This window comes from Maylandia zebra, linkage group LG23 (assembly GCF_041146795.1).
Source record: "Maylandia zebra isolate NMK-2024a linkage group LG23, Mzebra_GT3a, whole genome shotgun sequence".
NCBI lineage: Eukaryota > Metazoa > Chordata > Actinopteri > Cichliformes > Cichlidae > Maylandia > Maylandia zebra.
In genome coordinates this window covers 41442812-41464357 of record NC_135188.1, presented here as the reverse complement: position 1 = coordinate 41464357, position 21546 = coordinate 41442812, and the positions used below count along the sequence as shown (strand labels likewise).

General features: G+C 40.4%; 1 protein-coding gene across 1 annotated transcript; it reads left to right on the top strand.

Moving 5' to 3' along the window:
- Window positions 1-6489: 6489 nt before the first annotated feature.
- sox1b (SRY-box transcription factor 1b) lies at window positions 6490-8756 on the top strand. Its single transcript, XM_004573625.4, has one exon. The coding sequence runs from the start codon at window positions 6831-6833 to the stop codon at window positions 7887-7889; it is 1059 nt and encodes a 352-aa protein (XP_004573682.1). The 5' UTR covers window positions 6490-6830; the 3' UTR covers window positions 7890-8756.
- Window positions 8757-21546: the final 12790 nt, after the last annotated feature.

Genomic DNA, 21546 nt, shown 5'->3' with positions numbered 1-21546 from the left:
CGCTATAGGGAAAAATTTGTATTTCCCAGTTTGTAGTAAAGTGGTTGATGCTGGCCATTGCTGGTGTAACAGTGGTGCAGATAGGTATATGGTGCAGCAGAGTATACATCTCATCAACTGGTCACTAAGCATTAGTAAAAAAAAAAAAAAAAAGGTGAGGCACAGAGGAAACTGAGACCACTCGCTTTCAAAGTAAAAGTTGTCCCATTTTTAATGTGTATGTTCCAGCAGTAAGACAAATGGTCTCTGTTTCCTTTTGCCTCATATATTTCAAGTTTCACTGCTGCTCAGCGAGTAGTTGGCAAATTCTTGTAGACAAGTCAGAATGTTCCATCTTCCAATCATTCAGCTTGCATGTATGAGTCTTTACAGATTATCTAAATCGTTTGTATTTTGCTAAGAATCAGTACACAAAACACTAACAACCGATCCAATCAAAAATCCCACTATATTTTGTCATTTACATTCTTGATTGGTATTAAGGTTTTCAAAATAAAAGCATTCTGTAATAACTTATCAGGATGATAAGGAATTATCTAAATTAAAGCAACTGTTGAATGTTCACCATAATTTACAATAGTCCAACCATACAGAACACAGCCCCCGACTGCAGCAGGTGTCTCTGCACCTGTACGCATTGTTACTACGAGTACCTTTTCAGCTAAAATAACACCCCCTCCCCCCATGTGTGTGTTTTTTCACATGAGCAGAAAAAAAATGCTCTAAAAGTATTCAAAATATATATGTAAATATTGCCTCTTAATAAATGAAGAAAAAATGAAGCTTTCAGAAAACAAAGCAACATCTGATGTGATACTGTAGCTCCTTTTATATGACGAGCCAGCCCATGATTAGATAACATATCTGAAGCGGCGCTAGCATTTTCTTTAAAGAAAAGCTTAATTCGACTATGCCAGGAGGTTTTTTCTTAACAATTTTTCTAAACACTTAACATATGTCATACCTTCCAGCTGTGTATTCATACTGTATGCAAGCATGCATGTGTGTATTTGTGTACTGTCTGTTCAGTCAGAGCTGCTGAGCTCCAGTAGAGCTGACAGTTTGCTGTGACAGTGAGCCTTAAACAAACCCACCAGGTCGGCTGCTGCACAGAAGAAATGCCTTTGATTCTGTTAGAATGTGTGTGTGTGTGTGTGTGTGTGTGTGTGTGTGTGTGTGTGTGTGTGTGTGTGTGTGTGTGTGTGTGTGTGTGTGTTCTTGGACTTATAGGTTAGAGACTTCAGGCCTAAAAGCAGATAGAAATAATATCCTTAACACCTTGTTTTATCTAAAAAATATCTGATCATGTGCTCTGCGCAGGAGTGAGATCGATATGATGTATTAAGTAGAGCTAAACAGATTGGGATATCTTTTAAATTCCCTTTTTGCAATATTATTGTATGTTTTATAAAAAGATGAGGATAATGGAAAGTGTCTTTGATACAATTAGTAACTTAAAGTTCTAAAAACGTTGCTGAGGAGCATCGAAAGGTAAAGTCTAACTAAGGTTCCAGTCTGTTGTACTATGAAGTGAGAATGATAGGTTAGCGACCTATGTGGAGCATAAAGTCTGATTTTACTGGGCTAAATCAACTTTCAGAGCTTTAATGTGCAGCTGAGAGCAGCAAATAAAAAACACTGGGAGCAGCAAAATAAAGAGAACTTGAGACAATCTTCTTTGTGATTGCGACTGATGCGTGGTTGTGATTATCATCACCAGTGCACCAGTGTTGCATTTTGCTGTTATATTTTAATAATCTTGTAAAATCTCTATCACCCATTCTAATGACAATATCTCTGCTAAACATTTTGCTCACGAATTTCATGATCTCAGTCACTCGTTCAGCTTCTGCTGAATTAAAAAAAACTTCCTATTTTGTAAATCTTGGTTATGCTGTGTTTGGCATGCCGGCAGTGGAAGCTGATCTTGAGCCTTCAAAACAGGACTTCAGAAACTAGTGGATGGCGTCACAGTAGTTATGTCAATTCTTTTAACATAGGCTGAAGCAGAAAGCTGGGTTAACAAAGAAAGCTGTGTTGATTGACTGGGGTTTAAGCTTTGTTAAGATAGCTAACACAAAGCAAATCTGACTATGTTGAACTTCCTTCGTAGTTGTGAACATATTGTATTGACTACAGAGTGATCATCATCTGACGAAATGAGGGTTTCTGACAGCACAAAAAACATCTTTTACATGAATTACCTCTGTCTGAAAGTGCATACACATAGATTTTTAATATATAGACCATGAAACAGAAAAAAAAACATAACAAAATACAGCAGTGAATGCGCTTATTGAAAGAAAAAAAACATGTCTGATAACACAAGAAGTCATCCAGTGTTTCATTATTCCTTTTTGGCTTTTATAAACTTGAAAAACTGAATAATTGTTTTAATCCCACATCTGAAAGTCTCACTTTCCAAAAATCCAGAGTCAACCTACAGCAGAGCTTCCTGCACTGTGCTATCGGCCCGCTGGCTGCCCTGACACAAACAATATCCGTCAGAGCAGTCTGGATATTTCCAGCCTGTCCAGGCTCACTCAGTGCTGCTGTCTGCTTAAAATCCAGCAGCTGCTGGATACATGCATATGCAATTTTTAATTTTAAGTACAAAAATAAAAAATATTCATGTGCACCAACTTTCAGGTAATTGAACCAGTGCAAACTATTTTAATAATGTCATTTCGCTTATACAGAGGACTTTTGCTATTTTAGTGTTTAGTATGTTTAAGCATTCAATTTGTTAGAAATGTGAAGGATTTTGATGATGGGAAAGCATCTAGTCTAATTTTAAACCACTGAAGAGATAAATGTTCCAGGGAAAACACTCATCTTTTTTTTTTATTCACAAAACTAGGGGGGGGGGGGGAATAAACCCAACCAAGCTGTAACTTTGGCCATGACTTTTGAATGTGATTTTGAGGAAAGGCTATTTATTTATTTAGATTAGCTGAGCTTGTCAGGACAGCAGCGCTCATATCAAGAGCAGTAATAATAGTATAAAATGAGGGAAACTGTCTGAATGAAGCTGTTGTTTTTGTGCTTCCTCTTTTAAAGTGCTTTGTTCCCCACCCCCCTTCTATCAAGTTTGCTAAACTGCTCTGTCTGTTGCAGACTTTCACTGATCTGAAGTGAAGCTTGAAAATGAAGAACTGCATCTCATCAACATCATCTGCCACCTCAAGACAACAGGATTACTGAACACACAAACTCAGGAGTTTTGATGGCTAAAAACCACATAAATGTTGCTCAGGTTCCTTTAAACTGTTTCACTAACTGCTAACTCTTCCACTGAGACACTGAACAAACTACTTGTATCCTTCCGGGTTTCTGCAGATAATGTATGATTGTGGATGTCACACGCTGCCTTATCAAAAATGAAACTGCATGATTCAAGCTACATTATCCATGCTTTCTCTGTCACTCTCACATCTTTAATTTGTTAACATTCTCTTCCTATTCAGCGGCACAATAAACAGTTGAGGAGCTGGTGAGCTTTAACACAGCCAGCACAAAGCCTCACTTATAATACACAAGTTGTTGCATTGACAGGAGTTATTAGGGCAATACATATGTCAATACACTCCCTCAGTTACATCTACACCACCTGGAATCTTAACATGTTGTTAACCTTCTGTAAATACTATAAAGCTTCACTTGGATAACCTGATATGAGTCAGTTCTTTATTTCATCACATTATTTTTGTCCACTGGCTCCTTAATAACAATTAAACATGCATGCAAAACACAGCAGCTATTTACTTAGTCACCATTTACCCCTGTTTCCATGGCACAGCAGGGAACACAAACTCCAGCAAGCTACCCTTATCTTTTTTAATAATAATAATAAAGTTAAAGAAAATTACCAAAGAAAAAAACTGACATGGCTTAAGAAAAAAGATGGATGAACTGTTCATTTGTTTCCACTTCCAGTTCTGTGCTTTTTGAATATATAACACAAATTGTTTTTCAGAATAACCTGATAATGAAGATTAATGTGAAGAGAATACCTGATTAGGTTTGGAAATCAGGCTCAGTCAGGGACGGAAAAATAAAGATACATTGGATTAGTATTGTGAAGGCACCTGCACTGGCTTTTCTAACTTCATATGGTTCAAGGTCACATATAAATAGTTCTCCAAATAATACAGAGTGACTCCAGTAGATCAAATTTTCACTACAATGAAGAAAAGTGGATCTCTATAACAGCGACACACTTCACCAGGCCCTCAAATATTCCTCTGAGCATGTGCAACTTGTTAAAAAAAAATAGCCTTAATCATTCTCTAATTGCACTTTTGATGTGCATGCAAACAAGCTTTAATTATGTCACAGATGGAAAAAAAACAAAAAACAGCAGCAATAATGTTTGCTACTAAACATGGTGCTCGTTGACAATCAGAAGCAGACCAGATTTCCTTCGGGGATATCCAAGGGGCTGCTTTTACCTGGAGCAGGTAATTCACCTGCAGTAAGACACCACACGGGACCAATTAACTGATGATGGAGTAACAGACAGGGTGGGAGCAGTGTCCTTGCGGCCTTTTTCGTGTAAATGAAACCATCCAAATGTCCCCCAACAAAGAATCTTTCAAAGAGTTTTAATCTCTATCAGCTGTCAGGTGAGCCCTCAGTATGTGACAAAGTCCCTCTCCCTCACTGCCGCAAAATCAATAAATGAATAGATCAGAAAATAGCACAAAGTGCATTCACTGACAGGATATTATTATTTGTTCAATGGGAAATATTTCTGTCAATTCTTTTGATGTGATTTCTCAAAGAGTTCCTCTGCTGGATTTAAATGTGCTCATCCGTGCGCGCGCGCGTGTGTGTGTGTGTGCGTGTGTGTGTGTGTGTGTGTGTGTGTGTGTGTGTGTGTGTGTGTGTGTGTGTGTGTGTGTGCTGGAAGCATGAAAAAAAGAAAGAGAAAAAGCAGAGAGATTTCACAGTGAGCGCTAAACAGATCACACAAGCCACTTAACAGCACTATACCCAACTGGTACAAGGGAGCGAGACAGGAAAATCCAGCCGTGCCAACATGCCAATATAGTTTAGCAGCTCGCTGAGAGGCGGGCAGCACCTGACAGATGCCACTTGGGAGCATAATCCCAGAGGGATGAAAAGATCCTGCACATGATGGGAAGCCAGGGAAGCAGGAGGAGACCGGAATACCTAACAGCAAATTGAAATGTTAATGTTATCTGTCTGTTATGTGTTCTTTCTTTTTTCTATTTTAGGGCTTCGGAGCTACCACATGGGCCCAAAAACAGATTCAAATGCAAATAAATTGCACTCCTTTTAGCTCCTGTTGATTAATTATTTGAATTATTTCTCTATTGGGTTTCAGATGCTTACATTTAAGCTGAATATCTTTCCCTTTTGGTCTGTGAGTAGTCAGCTCAGGAAAACTGTGATGGGCTTTTTTTATTACATTTTTCTGACCAAACAATTAATAGACGCAGTAATGTGCAGATTATGATTATTTGTGGAAGCCCTAATAAAACGTGACTTGTGCATTTGTAGGAATTTATGAACAGTTATTCAGAGGGGAAAATATATAAATATATATATATATATATATATATATATATATATATATATATATATATATATATATATAATGTATAATAATGATCTCTGCAAAAGCAGAAGCATGGAAGAAGATCTGGGGCCTAATGCAGCAGGCCTGCCGCTGCTTGACAGCGTCGTCATTATTATTAGTATTATTATTATTAGACCTCATTAGTTTATTGAAATGCTTTCATTAAGAGCCTCTAACATTTCCAACGTTTATTATGGGATTACTGTAGTTTTTGTTTTCTGGCCTCCCTCCTCCTCCTCTTTTTCCTCTCGTGCGTGCTCGCCACGGGAGCGCCGGTGAAACAAACAAAAGATGCTGCTTTGTATGGCACGTGCTCCGGGCGTCACTCACCTGTTACCTAGCAACGGGCACAACAGAAAAGCACCTGTGGCTCTGAATGAGAGGCAAAAAAAATGGTGGGGGTGAGCTTTTTAGGGACCATTTAGGTTAAATGTATAATACTTAGCAAAGGATTAAATCTCATAGCGCTGCGGCTAAACGGGAAAGCTAAACACGCAGCTGAAGGCGCTCTGCTTTGTAGTTTTCACTGGCCGTAAGCAGCGGGCTAACACGCTTATATGATGCCTGTGAATCTGTTGTTATTAATTATTAATATTAGTATTATATTCGTACTTGCTTGTGGCGTGAATTTGCCCTGACGGCGTCTTGTTTTTATCGTAAACACTGATTAAATCAGCCTGTTTGAAGCAAGAGCACGTGCGCAAAAATTACCGGAATTAAACTGTTTGTATGTTGTGTGTTTTCTCTCTCTCTTTCACACACACACACACACATAAAAAAACAGATGACAGAGGGAGTAATTTTTAGGTCTCGCGCTCCGACGTCACCAGAACCTCGAGCCCCCCCTCCCTGCATGCAAATCACGTCTGCGCTCGAGCCTCTCCATTGGCCGTCTCGCGCTCATTTAGCTGCTGTCAAAGCGCGCGGCCCGGGCACGCTCCGGTAACTTTTCCCCACTACAGCTTCAACCAAAGTAAGCTCAAACAAGCGGTTTCCATTCTTGTCTGCGCTCGTGGATGACAGAGGGGGGAGAAAAAAGAGGAAGAAAAAAAGAGGTGAAAACGGAGGAAGTGCGGGAGCAGGTTTACCTCTGAGCGGATTTCATCCCCTCTCTCTGCTTCTTTCACTCTTCATCCATCTCTCCCTCGGAGGTTTAGCTGCTGCGCGCGCGGGCCAGCCTGAATGTTTCTTCGTGTTTGACTGGTGTCCCACAAAGACGAGGTGAATGTACAGCATCATGATGGAAACGGACTTACATTCCCCCGTGGTGCCCCAGACCAACCCGTCCAACCCGGGGGGACACGCGGGAGGCGGAGGCGGGGGGGCCGGAGGCAAAGTCCCACAGGAGAGGATCAAGAGACCCATGAACGCCTTCATGGTGTGGTCCCGGGGTCAGCGAAGGAAAATGGCACAGGAGAACCCCAAGATGCACAACTCGGAGATCAGCAAGCGGCTCGGCGCCGAGTGGAAAGTGATGACGGAGGCGGAGAAGAGGCCGTTCATCGACGAGGCGAAGCGGCTCCGGGCCATGCACATGAAGGAACACCCGGACTACAAGTACCGGCCGCGGAGAAAGACCAAGACGCTGCTGAAGAAGGACAAATACTCGCTGGCCGGCGGGCTCCTCGGCTCCTCAGCGGCTGTGGGGATGGGCGGCGGGCAGCGGCTGGAGAGCCCCGGAGGGGGGCACGCGGGGCCAAACGCAGGCTACGCCACGCACGTGAACGGCTGGGCCAACGGCGCGTACTCGGGCCAGGTGGCGGCGGCAGCGGCGGCGGCTCACGCCATGATGCAGGAGGCGCAGCTGGCGTACACGCAACACCCGGGCACCGGGGCTCACCCGCACCACCCGCACCATCACCCGCACCACCACCCGCACAACCCGCAGCCCGTGCACAGGTACGACATGAGCGCCTTATCTTACAGCCCCATCTCAAACTCTCAGAGCTACATGAGCGCGTCTCCGCCGGGCTACGGTGGCATCACCGGCTACACCCACCAGCACCAAAGCTCCGGCGTGTCTCCGGTGTCCGGGGCCATCGGCGGCACTTTGGGGTCTCTCGTGAAATCTGAGCCGAGCGTGAGCCCGCCGGTGTCCACCGCGCGCGCACCGCCGCCGTGCCCCACGGGGGACCTGCGGGACATGATCAGCATGTATCTGCCGACCGGTGAGGTGGCGGGGGACTCCTCCGTTCAGAGCAGACTGCACGTGCTCCACCCGCAGCACTACCAGAGCAGCGGCTCCACTCCGGTAAACGGGACGGTTCCTCTGACCCACATTTAAACTCCCCCACATGTCCTGCAAGCACCACAAACCACAACCAAATATTTACACTCTAGATGTGGGCACGAGCTGCTGATGAATTGTAAATTATAGGCGGTTATAGCCATAAAAATGCAATCACTTTGAACAAACTTTTTTTTATCGTTATTATATTTTTTTCTTTCAGTGATGGATTCTTCTGTCTGTCCGAGTTTAAAGGAAAGCGCACACGGTTCACTATCGCTCTCTGGAACAGAGCATGCCAAGTGGTTTTTTTTGTTTTGTTTTTTATTTTTTTCACACGATTTAAATTATAATCCGTGAAGTGCTGGTGCGATTTGAAGGTTATTTTTTTCCCGACTTTTCTGTGGAATTAAAGGCACCAGCGGTGTGTTTAAGGGATCCATAAAAGCTGTCCGAAAAATGAGCGGAGGGCGGGAATGGAAGATGTGTTGGAGAAGAAGACTAAGGAGAGAAAAAAAGTTTCTAGGCTGCAGTTTTTAAAAATGATTTCCAGTTTTAATGCTTGTAAACATGTGAGTCAGTCGGTGTAATTTGAATTTTGTTTTTGTTGTTGTAAAATCTTGTAAATTGTGAATAAATAGGCCTACTGAAAACGCTTTTATGCAATTGTACATAATTTATAAAAATGCGCAATTTCTTTTTCTTTTGAGGGAGGGGCGGGGTTAAAGAGGAAACGAATATGCGCCGAGTTTAATAAATTTTAAAGAATTTCTTCTGTCTTGGAGAAAGCTCGTGGTGTGTTTAATGTCTGCATATTTAAACTGCTCTGAGAATTCCTGGTTATCTACATCGGCTGTATTGTTAGGATATAACGACACATGATCGTCCTTGTATGGCTGGATTAACGTTAAAGTAGACGGGGAAAAACAAATCTGGTCAAAAAATGCACAAAACAAGAAATAAATAATAATTAATACGTTGCACGCACGCCTGTTTCCTAACCACAGAGGTGACTTTGATAATAGCATGCCTTGAATTAGTCTCGGCGTTTTTAATAGATGATTTCTCCTCTGATAAAAACATGATCAGGTTTTGCTCTTCATTCTGATCGAGCCTTTTTTTAAATTTATTTATGTTTTATTGATACAGTTAAAAAACGGTATTTACCCGCCATTAAGATCTTAACATCACTCTTTACATTACATGATTACATCATTACTCTTTTCATCATCATTATTAAGATGATAACAGACATCTGAGAACAGATTCAGATTCATTGGTGTAAATGCAGATTTTTTTTAATCGTCTTTGTTGTTTGTTTGTTTATATTTGGGGTTTTCTGCACTAGAATTTTTTTAAAAAAGCATTTCAAAATAATAAACACTCAGGTGCTGACAACATAGGATCCTATATTTTGTAATCTGATAATTTATCTGTACGAGTGCAGTCGATGGTTAAAATATAGACAAAAATTGACTACATTTTTAGCCAAACACTGTCCTAATACTCAAGATTTTTTTTATTTTTTCTTAAATATAATATAAACTGTGCCTTTATTCTTTAATATCTATGTTTAATACTGTCCCTCATGTGATTCGCATCCATAGATAGATACAAAGCTTTATTTTATTTCCATTTTGAGAAATTGTTTCATGTTGTTGTTGTTTATTTTTCAGTATCTCTTACATCCAAATTCTAAAAACACACGTAGGATATGTATTTGAAAAAATTACTCATAAAATAGCCTCAGTGTGTGCGTTTGTGGAAGTCATGGCTAAAATATACCCTTCTTTAGGATGAGAGGACATTTTTGTCTCCATCATCAGTTTGACCTACCCGATCCTACTTGATCATTTAAAACTTACTTTATAATGTGCACCTGGCTTCTTTAATGATTGTACTTATAGGCCAAGACAAAATATTATTATTATAATAATTTTTAATTGTTTGTTTGTTTTTGGTTTTCCTCTTCAGTCTTATTTACTGCAGGGTCATGACCTCAGCAATCTGAAGAAAATCCAATAACGCAAGTATCCGATAGTCAATTCACCCAGTGCCCTCACTCAGGCCCACTTCAACGCTCGCTTTCACCTGGGTGCTTTTACTCTACTGCCGGCCCTCAAATCTTACCCCATCCCATGACCTCCAGCATCAAATGCCTCCATCTGTATGTGCAATTGTCACGGTTGTTACATTATTTCCTTTTTTAAATTTGATGGCTGAATCTGTTGAGGCCCCCGGGTTGGGAGCGAGCAATGAATGAGGGCAGGAGGAGGTAGGAAGGGAGAAGGCGAGGAGAGGAGAGGAGGTTTTTGTGTTGGAGGAGAATGGGGGATTAGTCCTGGTGTAAGCCGGGGCAACCCGGAGGTCACCCCCAACAAAAAGCCCGGCAAACAACACCCGTGGTTTTATCAGACTAATTCCCACTCGGGTCTGAACTCAAAAGCGAGAGGGCAGCGTGGATGCGAGTTACATCTAGTAAAGATGATTCCAGCAGGTATTTAATATGCACACAGTTGGTCTTATATAATTTCTTTCTTTCCCTACATAAAATGCCAGGTTTGTTTGGCTCTGTCTTTGCTCTCTGATATTAAAAAAGCTGCTAACATTTCGATACACTATGACAGACTTTTATCATCAGGATTTATTTTTAACGTGGGAAAACAGCCCATCAATCAAAGAGGGGGTCATTTAGGAGCTCACAAGACACTACTTGGATTATTTTCAACAAAAGGTTAAAACAAGAAAAAACAAAATGAACTAGTTAGCAGAAAGCTTTAACAGGTCAGTGGATGTTTCAACGTGGACTCTGATCCAAGCAGGCTGGGAAAAGTTTAAAACTAAGACCGTGTTAAAAACAGACAGCAGAATAAAAAATGCTCTTCGGACATCACACAGGTGACACTTTGTGGAACTCCATGCAAGCGTCCACGGCTAAACGCAAGACTCCAGATTCTGACTGAGCCCAGGATCAGAGGTTAAAGGTCATGTGTTCTAACACGGACAGCTCAAAGTATCTCACTGTAAGGTAAGTTCTTTTTAAATACATACTGTAAATATAGAAGCTAAAATACAAAACAGCAAACTAGAATCTATAAGAACAAAATCATTTCTAAATGCAATGATGTACATTAGAGAGATTTTTCTGAGTTTTGACACAACCCAACTGACGTCAGGTACAGATGAACTTTTTCTTCGTTACTTTAGAATACTTCCTGTTACATTTATAAACCCCATTCCCCATTATTCGTGTTCTTGTTCATGGAGTTTACAACATTATCGGCCAGATGTTGAGGCTGTAAAAGACTTGCAAATCAGGTTTCGTGCTGCATGAAATGAAGCGCTACTAAAAAAAAGAGCGTCGTGCAGTCTTTGCAAAAACGCCAAGTTTGAGCAGGAAGTTAACTTCACTTCCTTCTCAGCTCCTCGACGCATTTCTAAAGCGTGGCTTCCTGTGGAAGAATGGGGATTAAAAAATAAAGATAATTTAAACAAAAAAAAAGTGAAGAGATATTTGACTATTTAATTATCACTCATCAAAAACTTGTTTCTGCAGGATATTATTATTTGTTCATTGTGATAAAAGGTGAGATGATTGCCTCTGAATACCGCTCTGATTGGACTTTTTGATCGCAAATGTCTTAATATGATGATAGGGAAATGGCAGAGGGGAAAGTGGAGGATTCTGCCGCAGCTATTCTGATTGATTCGCTAAACCTCGAGGTATGATGGGAGCGTTTCCTCCGCAAAGTGTAAGAGAAAGGGAGTCAGTAATTACTATTATCAGAGAAGTGGGACTCAAATGATCAGGCTTATCCTCGGGTCCTGATGTGACGCGAAACCCAGGTAAGATGAAATTATACCCGAGTGACACTTGTCTAGATACGCCACGCAAAAAGACATCAATCAGCGCATGCATCAGTCAGAAGTGCAGCTCGGTCTGGTCCACACTGTGCTATACGCAGCAGCTTCTATCATCAGGAGAGGCTGAGGGCTGGACCTGTGCATCCGCACATCCACAGTCATGTGTCTGCAGGTCTTCCTCCTCTCCTCATGTTCAGCTTGGCACATGTTTGGACACCACTGCTTTGGTACGTCCCACTCCATAACCCCGTGCACCCGCTTCCCCTCCCCTTCCCCAATCCATTCCATGTGCTCCTGGTGTCCTGAACGTGGATAATCAGCGTCAGTTTATCACGCCTCCGCATATTTCCCTCCCTCTCCTCCTATAAAAACCCTCACCTCTGTCGTTGGACCCGGTTCTGTCATGGGAGATTACGGGGGACCGATTGCACAAGACTGAATGTGGCGCGAGGAGATTAGCCGGGGACGCCATAGAAAATAGCAACGGGGCCAACAGATTCCTCGCGAGGGGGCCTTATCGTGCAATTACACGTTGACACGTTTTAACCATTTTTCAGCCTCTTAATCCGAGCAACCCCCCGCCCCCCCCCTTCCTCCCCCTCCTCTTTTCCAAAAGCAGACCTATTGGTGCTGAGGGAGTCTCACTGCTCTCTGTCTGACTCTCTCCATCAGTCTCTGCTGCCGTCTAAAAAGTCTGCCTCATTTGCTCTCTTTATCAGCTTCTGTCGACGTTCCAAAATCTTTCAAAAAAGAGGGGAAAAAATACGGATGAACACAGCGTTATCTTTTTTTCTCAATTGGAAAAAAGACTTTTAAGATAAATTAGATGCCCCAAAAAGTTAACTCCTTTGGAAGAGATATAAAAAGATCAGTAACATCTAAGATCGAAACTGAACAGAAAAAGGATCATTTTGTGGCAAAATTCAGTCAGCCTGGAGGCGAGAATCAAAAGTCCCAATGAGTATGAACAGTTTTTCTGTCTATGTTCACATTTGTTTTTAAAAATTATTTGATGCTCTGCTCTGGATAATTGCTCTTGTTTTGGTTTTTCTGAGACTGATTCACAATGTGAGGATCTAACTGTACCCAAGGATGGAGCACGAACTGGACTGTGGTGATTTTAGTAATACTGAACATATTAGCTTAAATTCCACATAAAAAACACCAGATTCTTGCATGCTGTCTAATTTAGAGTGCATGTCCATGTTAAGCTGGTTGGGAAAGTTAGATATTTCAATATTTCTCCCACTGCTCACCCTTACCTTTTTTCTGTTATTTGGAATATATGTAAGATGTTTAAAGCTTTTAAATGTGCATTAAAACTGGCTTCTCACACACACACTGATCAGCTTTTTATTAACCTGATTTAGTTGCGTCTGAATGTTTGTAGATTCACCCACAGACCATTTCCATGATATGATTGAATTGAGCTGTTTTCTTTACATCCCTTCTGTTTATTCCAAGCAAACATGGTCCGAGGTAAAGGTCAATATAAAGCCAGTGTCTCACAGGCAAACTTTAATTTAAAAAAAAAAAAAATATATATGTATATATATATATATATATATATATATATATATATATATATATATATATATATATATATATATATATATTTATATATATATATATATATATATATATATATATATATATATATATATATATATATATATATATGACACAAAACAAGAAGGTGTCTGTCTGCGGTAAGGTTTTTGCATTAAAAAAAACAAAAGAAAAAACACCTGAGGGCAAAGCAAGTGACACAAATAATAGATTTTAAAGCACAAGTCCTGGCATCTATGGTGTAAAAGTAGCATTTTGGCTAATATGAAGATGACCTCAGTTAAAGTTAATGTGAAAAATAAAAAGAATTCCATTATAAATCTCCCTGCACTCTTTATAGTGGAGCAGCTGCCTGGAGGCATTTTAAACAAGTCACCAGGCATCAAACAGACTGTGTGGTGTCTCGTTCCCCACCGCTTCTCAATTCAATTAGAGCCTTTCATGACAATCAATTAGGGAGTACCCCCTAGATCTCCCTGGGGACCTATAATCATCACTCGTCGCCTGGACGCTTCAGTATAAAGTAACAGGGCCACTGGGAACTGCGAGGAGACAGTCTGCGGTTTATTTCAGGGTATTTTACTTCATATTATCCTGTGTTTGTTTTTTTCCCCTTTCTCACTGGCTGTGTGTGTTAAATGTAGATTTTCCCCCTGTAAGTTTTACCCGCCTGCGCCATTTTCCAGCATATTACGGGTTTACTAGGAAGGCTTTACTGCCTGTCTTTTTATACTTCTTGTCTTTTTTTGTTTGTTTTAATAGTTCTTCCAGCTTTCACTCATAGCCAAAAGGTTAAATCACAGCTTCCTGAAACGCTGTTCTTAAAACAGAAACCATGAAGTACTTAATGATGGCAAAATTCTCCGCTGCGGGTCTTACCTTGCTTCATAATGGAGTAATTAGATGACTAATGAAGTCTTGAGTTTTCCACCCAAAACCATATGCTCTTGCTGTAGCTAAATATAATTTTCTACTCTGCTATATCCTCTGCTCTCTTATACTTCTCCTCTGTGATGCACTCAGAGATAAATATTGTACCTATATTTTTCACTATAACACACATACACACACACACACACACTTATAATTCACATGATCACAGGTTTTTGAGTCAAACAAACACACACACATCCCATAAATGTCTGTCTGTTCAGGATTAGTTAGATGTTTTTCTCTACAGCAGAGATGTCTTTCTGAGGGCATTTTAATCTGGATGCTTTTCTCTCATATTTTCATTACTTTGATGGGGAAATTGCTCCAGAACTGCTCGAGTATGTAACTATGTAGATGATTATTCAAAGACACTGGTATTGGTAACAATATATTATAAAAATCCCATCATTGTAGATATATTTTGGTCGTCTCCACTTCCTAATTCTCACCTATCGGGCAATGATGGAGTGAAATAGACTGTTTATTACATCATCAATCATTATTAGATGCCCTTATTGAACATACAGTAAAATGCATTAAACTGTGAGCTGTCCAGTGCTGAATTGAGCCAGTAGTCAGATTGCTTACCACAACTACTACATTTCTTTTTATTGGTCCTTTTAAAGTTTGCTAAACCAGACTCATGTTTGCTAACAAAATAAAGATTGTTACTGTCCCGCGATGGCCTAGTCTATGTTTCAAAACACCGGCAATTTACTTGCACACAGTTTTAAACCTGTTGTGGTCTTCTTCCGAGGGAAATGTCACAATTTTGAGCCACTGAACAACAACGCAAAATGTTTGCAAGTGGCTGTTTAAAGGCCTTAAATGAAGCAACAAGTGTTCTTTGAGAAAAACAAAACACTGGTCGAAAGAAGGCAAAGAAAAGCTTCAGGCTATCTACTTTTAACCAATTATAAATGCAGGAGCAAAAGTGAGGTCTCTTCAAGCCAATTACCTCAAACACCAAGGTGCTTTTCCTGGAGGGTTAAAGCACTTTAGTGCGGAAAGAAAAACGCAGGTGAGAGAAGAGGAAGGAATGGAAGAGAGCAGGAAAACGCTAACATGATTACAACTGTAGCTCAGGCTCAGGTAATCACTGGAGTTAAAAGGTCTCCTGCCAGCCCAGAAGCCAATGAAACACTCTCTCTTCCTTTCACCTCTGCAGAGGGGAACTCTGTCATTTGCAGATTGCAGGTGAGATCTGGTTCAAATCTCGCCTCACTTCCACCAAACCGGGTGCCAAACACACTGGTGAATTAGCGCCATTCATCAGCAGCGGTTCCATAATTATCTGGTGTAGTATGACATGGGGAGAATTCTGTGTGCATGTGTGTGTTTATATCTTATTACTCTGCATTTTTAACATATTCAGGCTGGATTTTTATTTTTTTGTATTTAAGAGTCAGACCTTTAAAAATGAAAAAAACTATTTACTGTCTAAGCAGGAGCCTTCAGTGCTGACTGTGTTCCACTCATGTTGGACAAGGCTTAGCTCTAATTTTTGCTTTATCCTAACTACCAGCTTTCCTTTTATTGAATAAAATAACTGAGTCTCATGTCTGCAAACAACAGACCCTACAAACATAATGCAAACTATTTTGGTAAACTTGTATGACAGCTATCCCTTTATAGACAAGACATGCTGTCACGTACATCTCTCATTAAACACAGTGGTTTACAGAATACCAACAGAGTCACTGCTGATGGACAGGTGTATCCACGCAAGAAGCTGCAAAACTTTACAGGTAAAGGATCAAAATGAAGGTTACTTTGAAGATGGGCGTGGTTCTGACTCAAGAGTACTGCGTGCTAGTAATGATTATCTTACATTACCTGGCAAGTGTCACCATATGTCTGAATGTGTCGTGTATTCAGCTCTAGTTTCGTCCACTGAGGGGTTATGATTTGGGTAGCATTTGACTGTGTGCATGTCATTCTGTCTGTAAACATCTTGTGTTATATCGTTAAAGAAAGTATGATCAAGAGAAAAAGAGTGAGCTACCTAATTAGAAATATGCTGTAGCATAATATAATATAATAAGTTATTCATGCCCAGTTATGTACAAATCAATCATAATGTCACATATCCTTCCAAGTAAGTGGAGTTGTGCTAGAAACCCTAACTGTTACAATGCACGGTGATGCAGTTACAGGAACTACAACAGTACAGAGGATGGCCAAACACAACCTTATTGGGGGAAAAAACGGGAACCATTATCTACCTGAAATTAACAAAATGCACATATTTTATCAGTGTTGTGAACACTTTAAAGTAATATAAAACGTGTGATTTATAGACTAACACACCAGAGCACAATGCTCTTTTTTCCCCTAAAAAGGCCTAAATAAGTCACCTCCCCAAACTGGACTGTGAATAGAAGGAGTGTGCGTACATATGTGTGTAAGTGATTGTGCAGCCTCTACAGGCAGTTCATGCACTCATTATAACATGGTGACCCACAGTAGCCAAGGTAAGACACAGGGCAGAGAGCCATTAGTCACACTACTTAGGCTGTCTATCAGAGCAGTGTGTGTGTGTGTGTGTGTGTGTGTGTGTGTGTGTGTGTGTGTGTGTGTGTGTGTGCACTAAAGAGAGGGAAAAGAGGCAGAGCACCAAGACTCACTGCATCCAAACTGCATTAGTTCTTCAGTTAAATGCTGCCACTCTGCACATGCTATGAATGATTTGATCTTTTTTTCAGCATGTGTACAGCTGAAACATCCTAAAGACTTTGACTTTTTAGTGGACTTTAGATCAGTAGTGACATTAGGGATGTCACAATCTCAAAAATCTAGTCATCAGTACCAGCAGAATGACACGATTTTTGAAAATTGATTGTCCCATGTACTCAAACGTAATCCTAATTCCTTATGAAATTCCTTATGAAAAAGTGTTTTTATATCACTGCTGACAGCAGACCATTTATTTAAAATGTTAACGTTCTATTTTAGTGATGGGACACAGATTGTTAGAAGATTACCCACTGGAAGCATTTAACCAGAGGAACAAAGGTCTCCCAAATATAATGGCTACGTGCATTTCAGAAGGATAACACTTTGGATGTTGTTGAATATTGAATTATGACTCATTGACTGTCTTTGAACAGCTCAAGTCTTTCAGGTGCTTTGTTCAATTTGAAGGATTTCCTTCTTTGGTCTGAAAAGAGCGATAGCATTATTTGCATTTTGACTTTTGCAACTCAATTATGACTCATCCATCTCAAATACAGTACTTTCATTGCCAACTGTGTTTTTCTTATACAGTTGAAATGGCACAACTGTGGGATAAACAGTACACAACACGTTAGCTACCATGATGTCATCTGTTGGTTTTTGAAGTCTTGTTTTGAAGCCTCAACATAAGTTTCCACCATCCCCATCTTTCAAAAAAAGGTTGATGGGAAAAAAAGAATGGCTTGTTAGCCAATGAGCGTGTGATTTTATTCCACAGAAAGCAGAGGTGTGGACTTGAGTCACATGACTTGGACTCGAGTCAGACTCGAGTCATTAATTTTATGACTTTAGACTTGACTTGAAAAAATGTTCTAAGACTTGTGACTTGACTTGGACTTTTACACCAATGACCTGGGACTTGAATTGGACTTGAACCGGTTTACTTGAAAAGACTTGATATTTTACCCCAAATATAAAATTTAACATGCATATTATATAGAGATTGAAAATGTGACATCATTCACGGGTAGAACCGCAAAGGATTCTGGGAACTCGTGGCAAGCGGTACTAGCGCACGCAGGCTTTCAATTAAAATTAGTCACACAGCGATAAAAAGAAACACAAAAATGTCAAGAAGCTGTTGTATTATTAACTGCAATAGCCGGTCGAATGACAGCCACGGGAAGCCGACGAGTAAAGAGATCGGTTGTTATCGGATTACGTCGTTGAAGAGAAATTGTTCGAGCCATGTTTCCAAAGTAACAAAGACGCGACTGGATTGCAGCCATTCAAAGACCAAATATAACGTCCCAGAACACTCCAGCTCACAGGTTAATCTGCTCCAAGCATTTTTTAAATGATATTTTAAAAAAAATATCATTTATTTATGTATGATATTTTTGTCATGCGATTTTAAAGCCAGTCCTACAACCGCATCCAAGAATAACATGCAGCTTATCTCAGAACTGTCGGTGAAAATTATTCTTGGAGCTAGGTTTAATTGAGCTGCATTTTAAAGAGGTGCAATTTCACAATTTGTGTATATTTTCTAAGTTCACTATTTTGTCATGTGTTGAGAAAAACACAGATTTAAAAATTACATGGTCTAATATTTACATTTAGCATAACTGCAACATGCTTTTTTTCGTTTTTTTTTTAAAGACTCGAAAGGACTTGAAATTCAAAATTTCAGACTTGTGACTTGACTCGGACTTTTACACCAGTGACTTGAGACTCGACTCTGACTTGCCTGACATTACTTGAGACTTGACTTGAGACTTGAGGATAAAGACTTGAGACTTACTTGAGACTTGCAAAACAATGACTTGGTCCCACCTCTGACAGAAAGTGCTCCATTTTCCAACGTGGTATCACGAACATTTACAAAATAAACTTATTTAATTCAATATGATCTAAAGCGAGTGACTGAGTCCTTAAACTCAGCAGGAAAGTGTTTATCCAGTCACAAAGCTGTTTTCCTGTAGACTTCCATAGGACCGGAAGTACTTTTACAACCACAGCTATCACCATCTGGTGGCCATCAGACAGAATAAAGGCTTGTTCTGTGAAATATTTTGGAAGACACCAGCCCGTGAACCTATATATTAAGTAGCCAACCTGGCTAATGATGAGAAGACGCACTTTACCATTAGTTTGCAGTTTGTCGCATTTCCAATCTCAACTAACGCTAACATCTGATTCACGGTCACTTTAAACAATGTTCCAGTTTATTACAGCTCAGCTCATAGTTCAGACCAACAGTTATGTTAACACAACAGGGATGAAAGAAGTCTAAAGAAACAGTGGAGCCTGGGTCATCAAAACCAATTACTCTGAAGGTCAAACTCACAGGTGAATGAAATCTACAGAGTAATATTTCACATGTTTCTCACGTATCTGCAACTTCAACTTTGTAATTACAACCTTATTATAGGTGACAGGGATGCTTACTAACACAATCAAAATAAGACCCAAACTGTAAAATGATCATTATTGCCAAATTAAAGGATATAATGCATTTTTTGTTTGTTTGTTTTTAATATTAGCTGTTTTATTAAAGCTGTTTACTTTGCAGTTCTTAGTGCCATTAGAGAGTGTCTCTGCTCAGAAAGATTAAGTAAAAAACACCCTACTGTTTATCTACCCAGCAGTGTGTGATGTCGCTTACTAAAAAGTCTCCAAAGAGGGGAAAAATGTTACGGTCCCCTTCTGTTATGGTTGAGGAACGACTTTTTTAATTCTAACTTTTAATTCGTGATAATGTGAGTGAACATTTCCCTCCAGTGTCCATGCATCTGGGGCAATGCAACGCTACATGTTCATAATCAGTAGCAGAGAGTGCGTGCATGTGTGTGTGTGTGTGTGTGTGTGTGTGTGTGTGTGTGTGTGTGTGTGTGTGTGTGTGTGTGTGTGTGTGTGTGTGTGTGTGCATTAGGGTAAAACAATATGCTAATCTCTGGCGTGGAGTGGAGGGATTTGCTGTATAAAGAGTGAGAGAGAGACAGGGAAAGAGAGGGGAGCATGCTTGTTAGCGATAGCCTGCCTGAAGTTTCCTACACACACCCACCTCCCTGATCCACTTATGTAGGCCTTCTAGTGTGTGTGTGTGTGTGTGTGTGTGTGTGTGTGTGTGTGTGTGTGTGTGTGTGTGAGTGAGAGAATAATCTGTCAGAATATGTGGTGTCATCTATACATGGTTTTCCTGTTTGTGTCATTTGTGGATGTTGCATATTGAATATTGATATTGTTGTCTTTGCTGCGATTGTGAGCGTGCATGTGTGTGTGTGTGTGTAGGTGTGTGTTTATATGTATGTTTGTGTGAGTGCATGGGGATGATCTGTGTTGGCAGCCAGTAGTTATGGACTCAGATTAAACATGGAGAGGGATTCAGTTTGAGGGTATTTACAGATTCTCATTATAGCCTCAGAATCCGAGCGTGTGCAAACACACACACACACACACACACACACACACACACACACACACACACACACACACACACTCACACACACACACACACACTCTAATCGTATCACCTATATAGCTTAATCTGTTTACTGTGATTAGACCAAATTTGAACATAGCATATTTTCAGTTTAACCTGGCTTCTTTGCTTCAGGTTTGAATGTACATGAAAATACACTGAATTTAGAAGGTAAAACCATATTTATAGCGCAGTGCCTACCTCTGTCCAGCCCTGTGCTAAACAAGAAAAGCTGATTCCTCAGTTTCTACTATACATGATGTTTCTTTATGACGTGTACACTTGAACTGACCTATGAACTGAGGTAAGTCTGGGAAGTATGCACAGTATGAATACAAATAATATACAGAGAAAAACCCAACAATCATATGACCCCCTATGAGCAAGCACTTTGGCGACAGTGGGAAGGAAAAACACACTTTTAACAGGAAGAAACCTCTGGCAGAACCAGGCTCAGGGAGGGGCGGCCATCTGCCGCGACCAGCTGGGGGTGAGAGAAGGAAGGCAGGACAAAAGACAAGCTGTGGAAGAGAGCCAGAGATTAATAACAAGTATGCTTCAATGCAGAGAGGTGCAAGGATTGCAAGTCCAGTCCTTGTATCTGATCATTTTCAGAGGAATGTTTTTGTTTGTTAAGCCATTTAACACTGACCTATGTCAGGTATAAAAAAGGCACCTAAGGTAAAGAATGAACCAGTGATGTGTGTACAAATAACAGAAAACTGAAAGCAAAGAAGCCACTTTATTTTGTATCACAAGGAACTTTGTTGGCCCTCCAGATCAGAAAGGAGAAACAGGCAGAAAAGGCTGAGGAATGCCAAGTTACACAAGTGCTGGACTGAAAATTAGTGGCAACCGGAAAGATTCATCCAAATGTGAAGTTTCTGATTCAAATCAAATTAAATCAAATCAATTATCAATATGTGCAAAGGATGTCAGGAGAGAGTGTCTGCAGGCCTCTGTAAAATGTGGAGGCTCTCTTACAGTATGGGGCAGAATTTCAGCCAGTGGTGTCGGGGAGCTTGTCAAAAGTAAAGGAATCCATCATGCAATACCATGTGGGAAGCAGCTGACTGACAACAGTTTCATTTTCATTCAGCATGACAATGATCCCAAACACACTGCCAGTGCAGTAAAATCTGGATAGAAAAATACACAGTGGAGCACTATCAGTCATGGATTGGCCTC

Coding starts and splice junctions, on each gene's coding strand:
- sox1b (XM_004573625.4), top strand. CDS start 6,831: ATGTACAGCATCATGATGGAAACGGACTTACATTCCCCCGTGGTGCCC.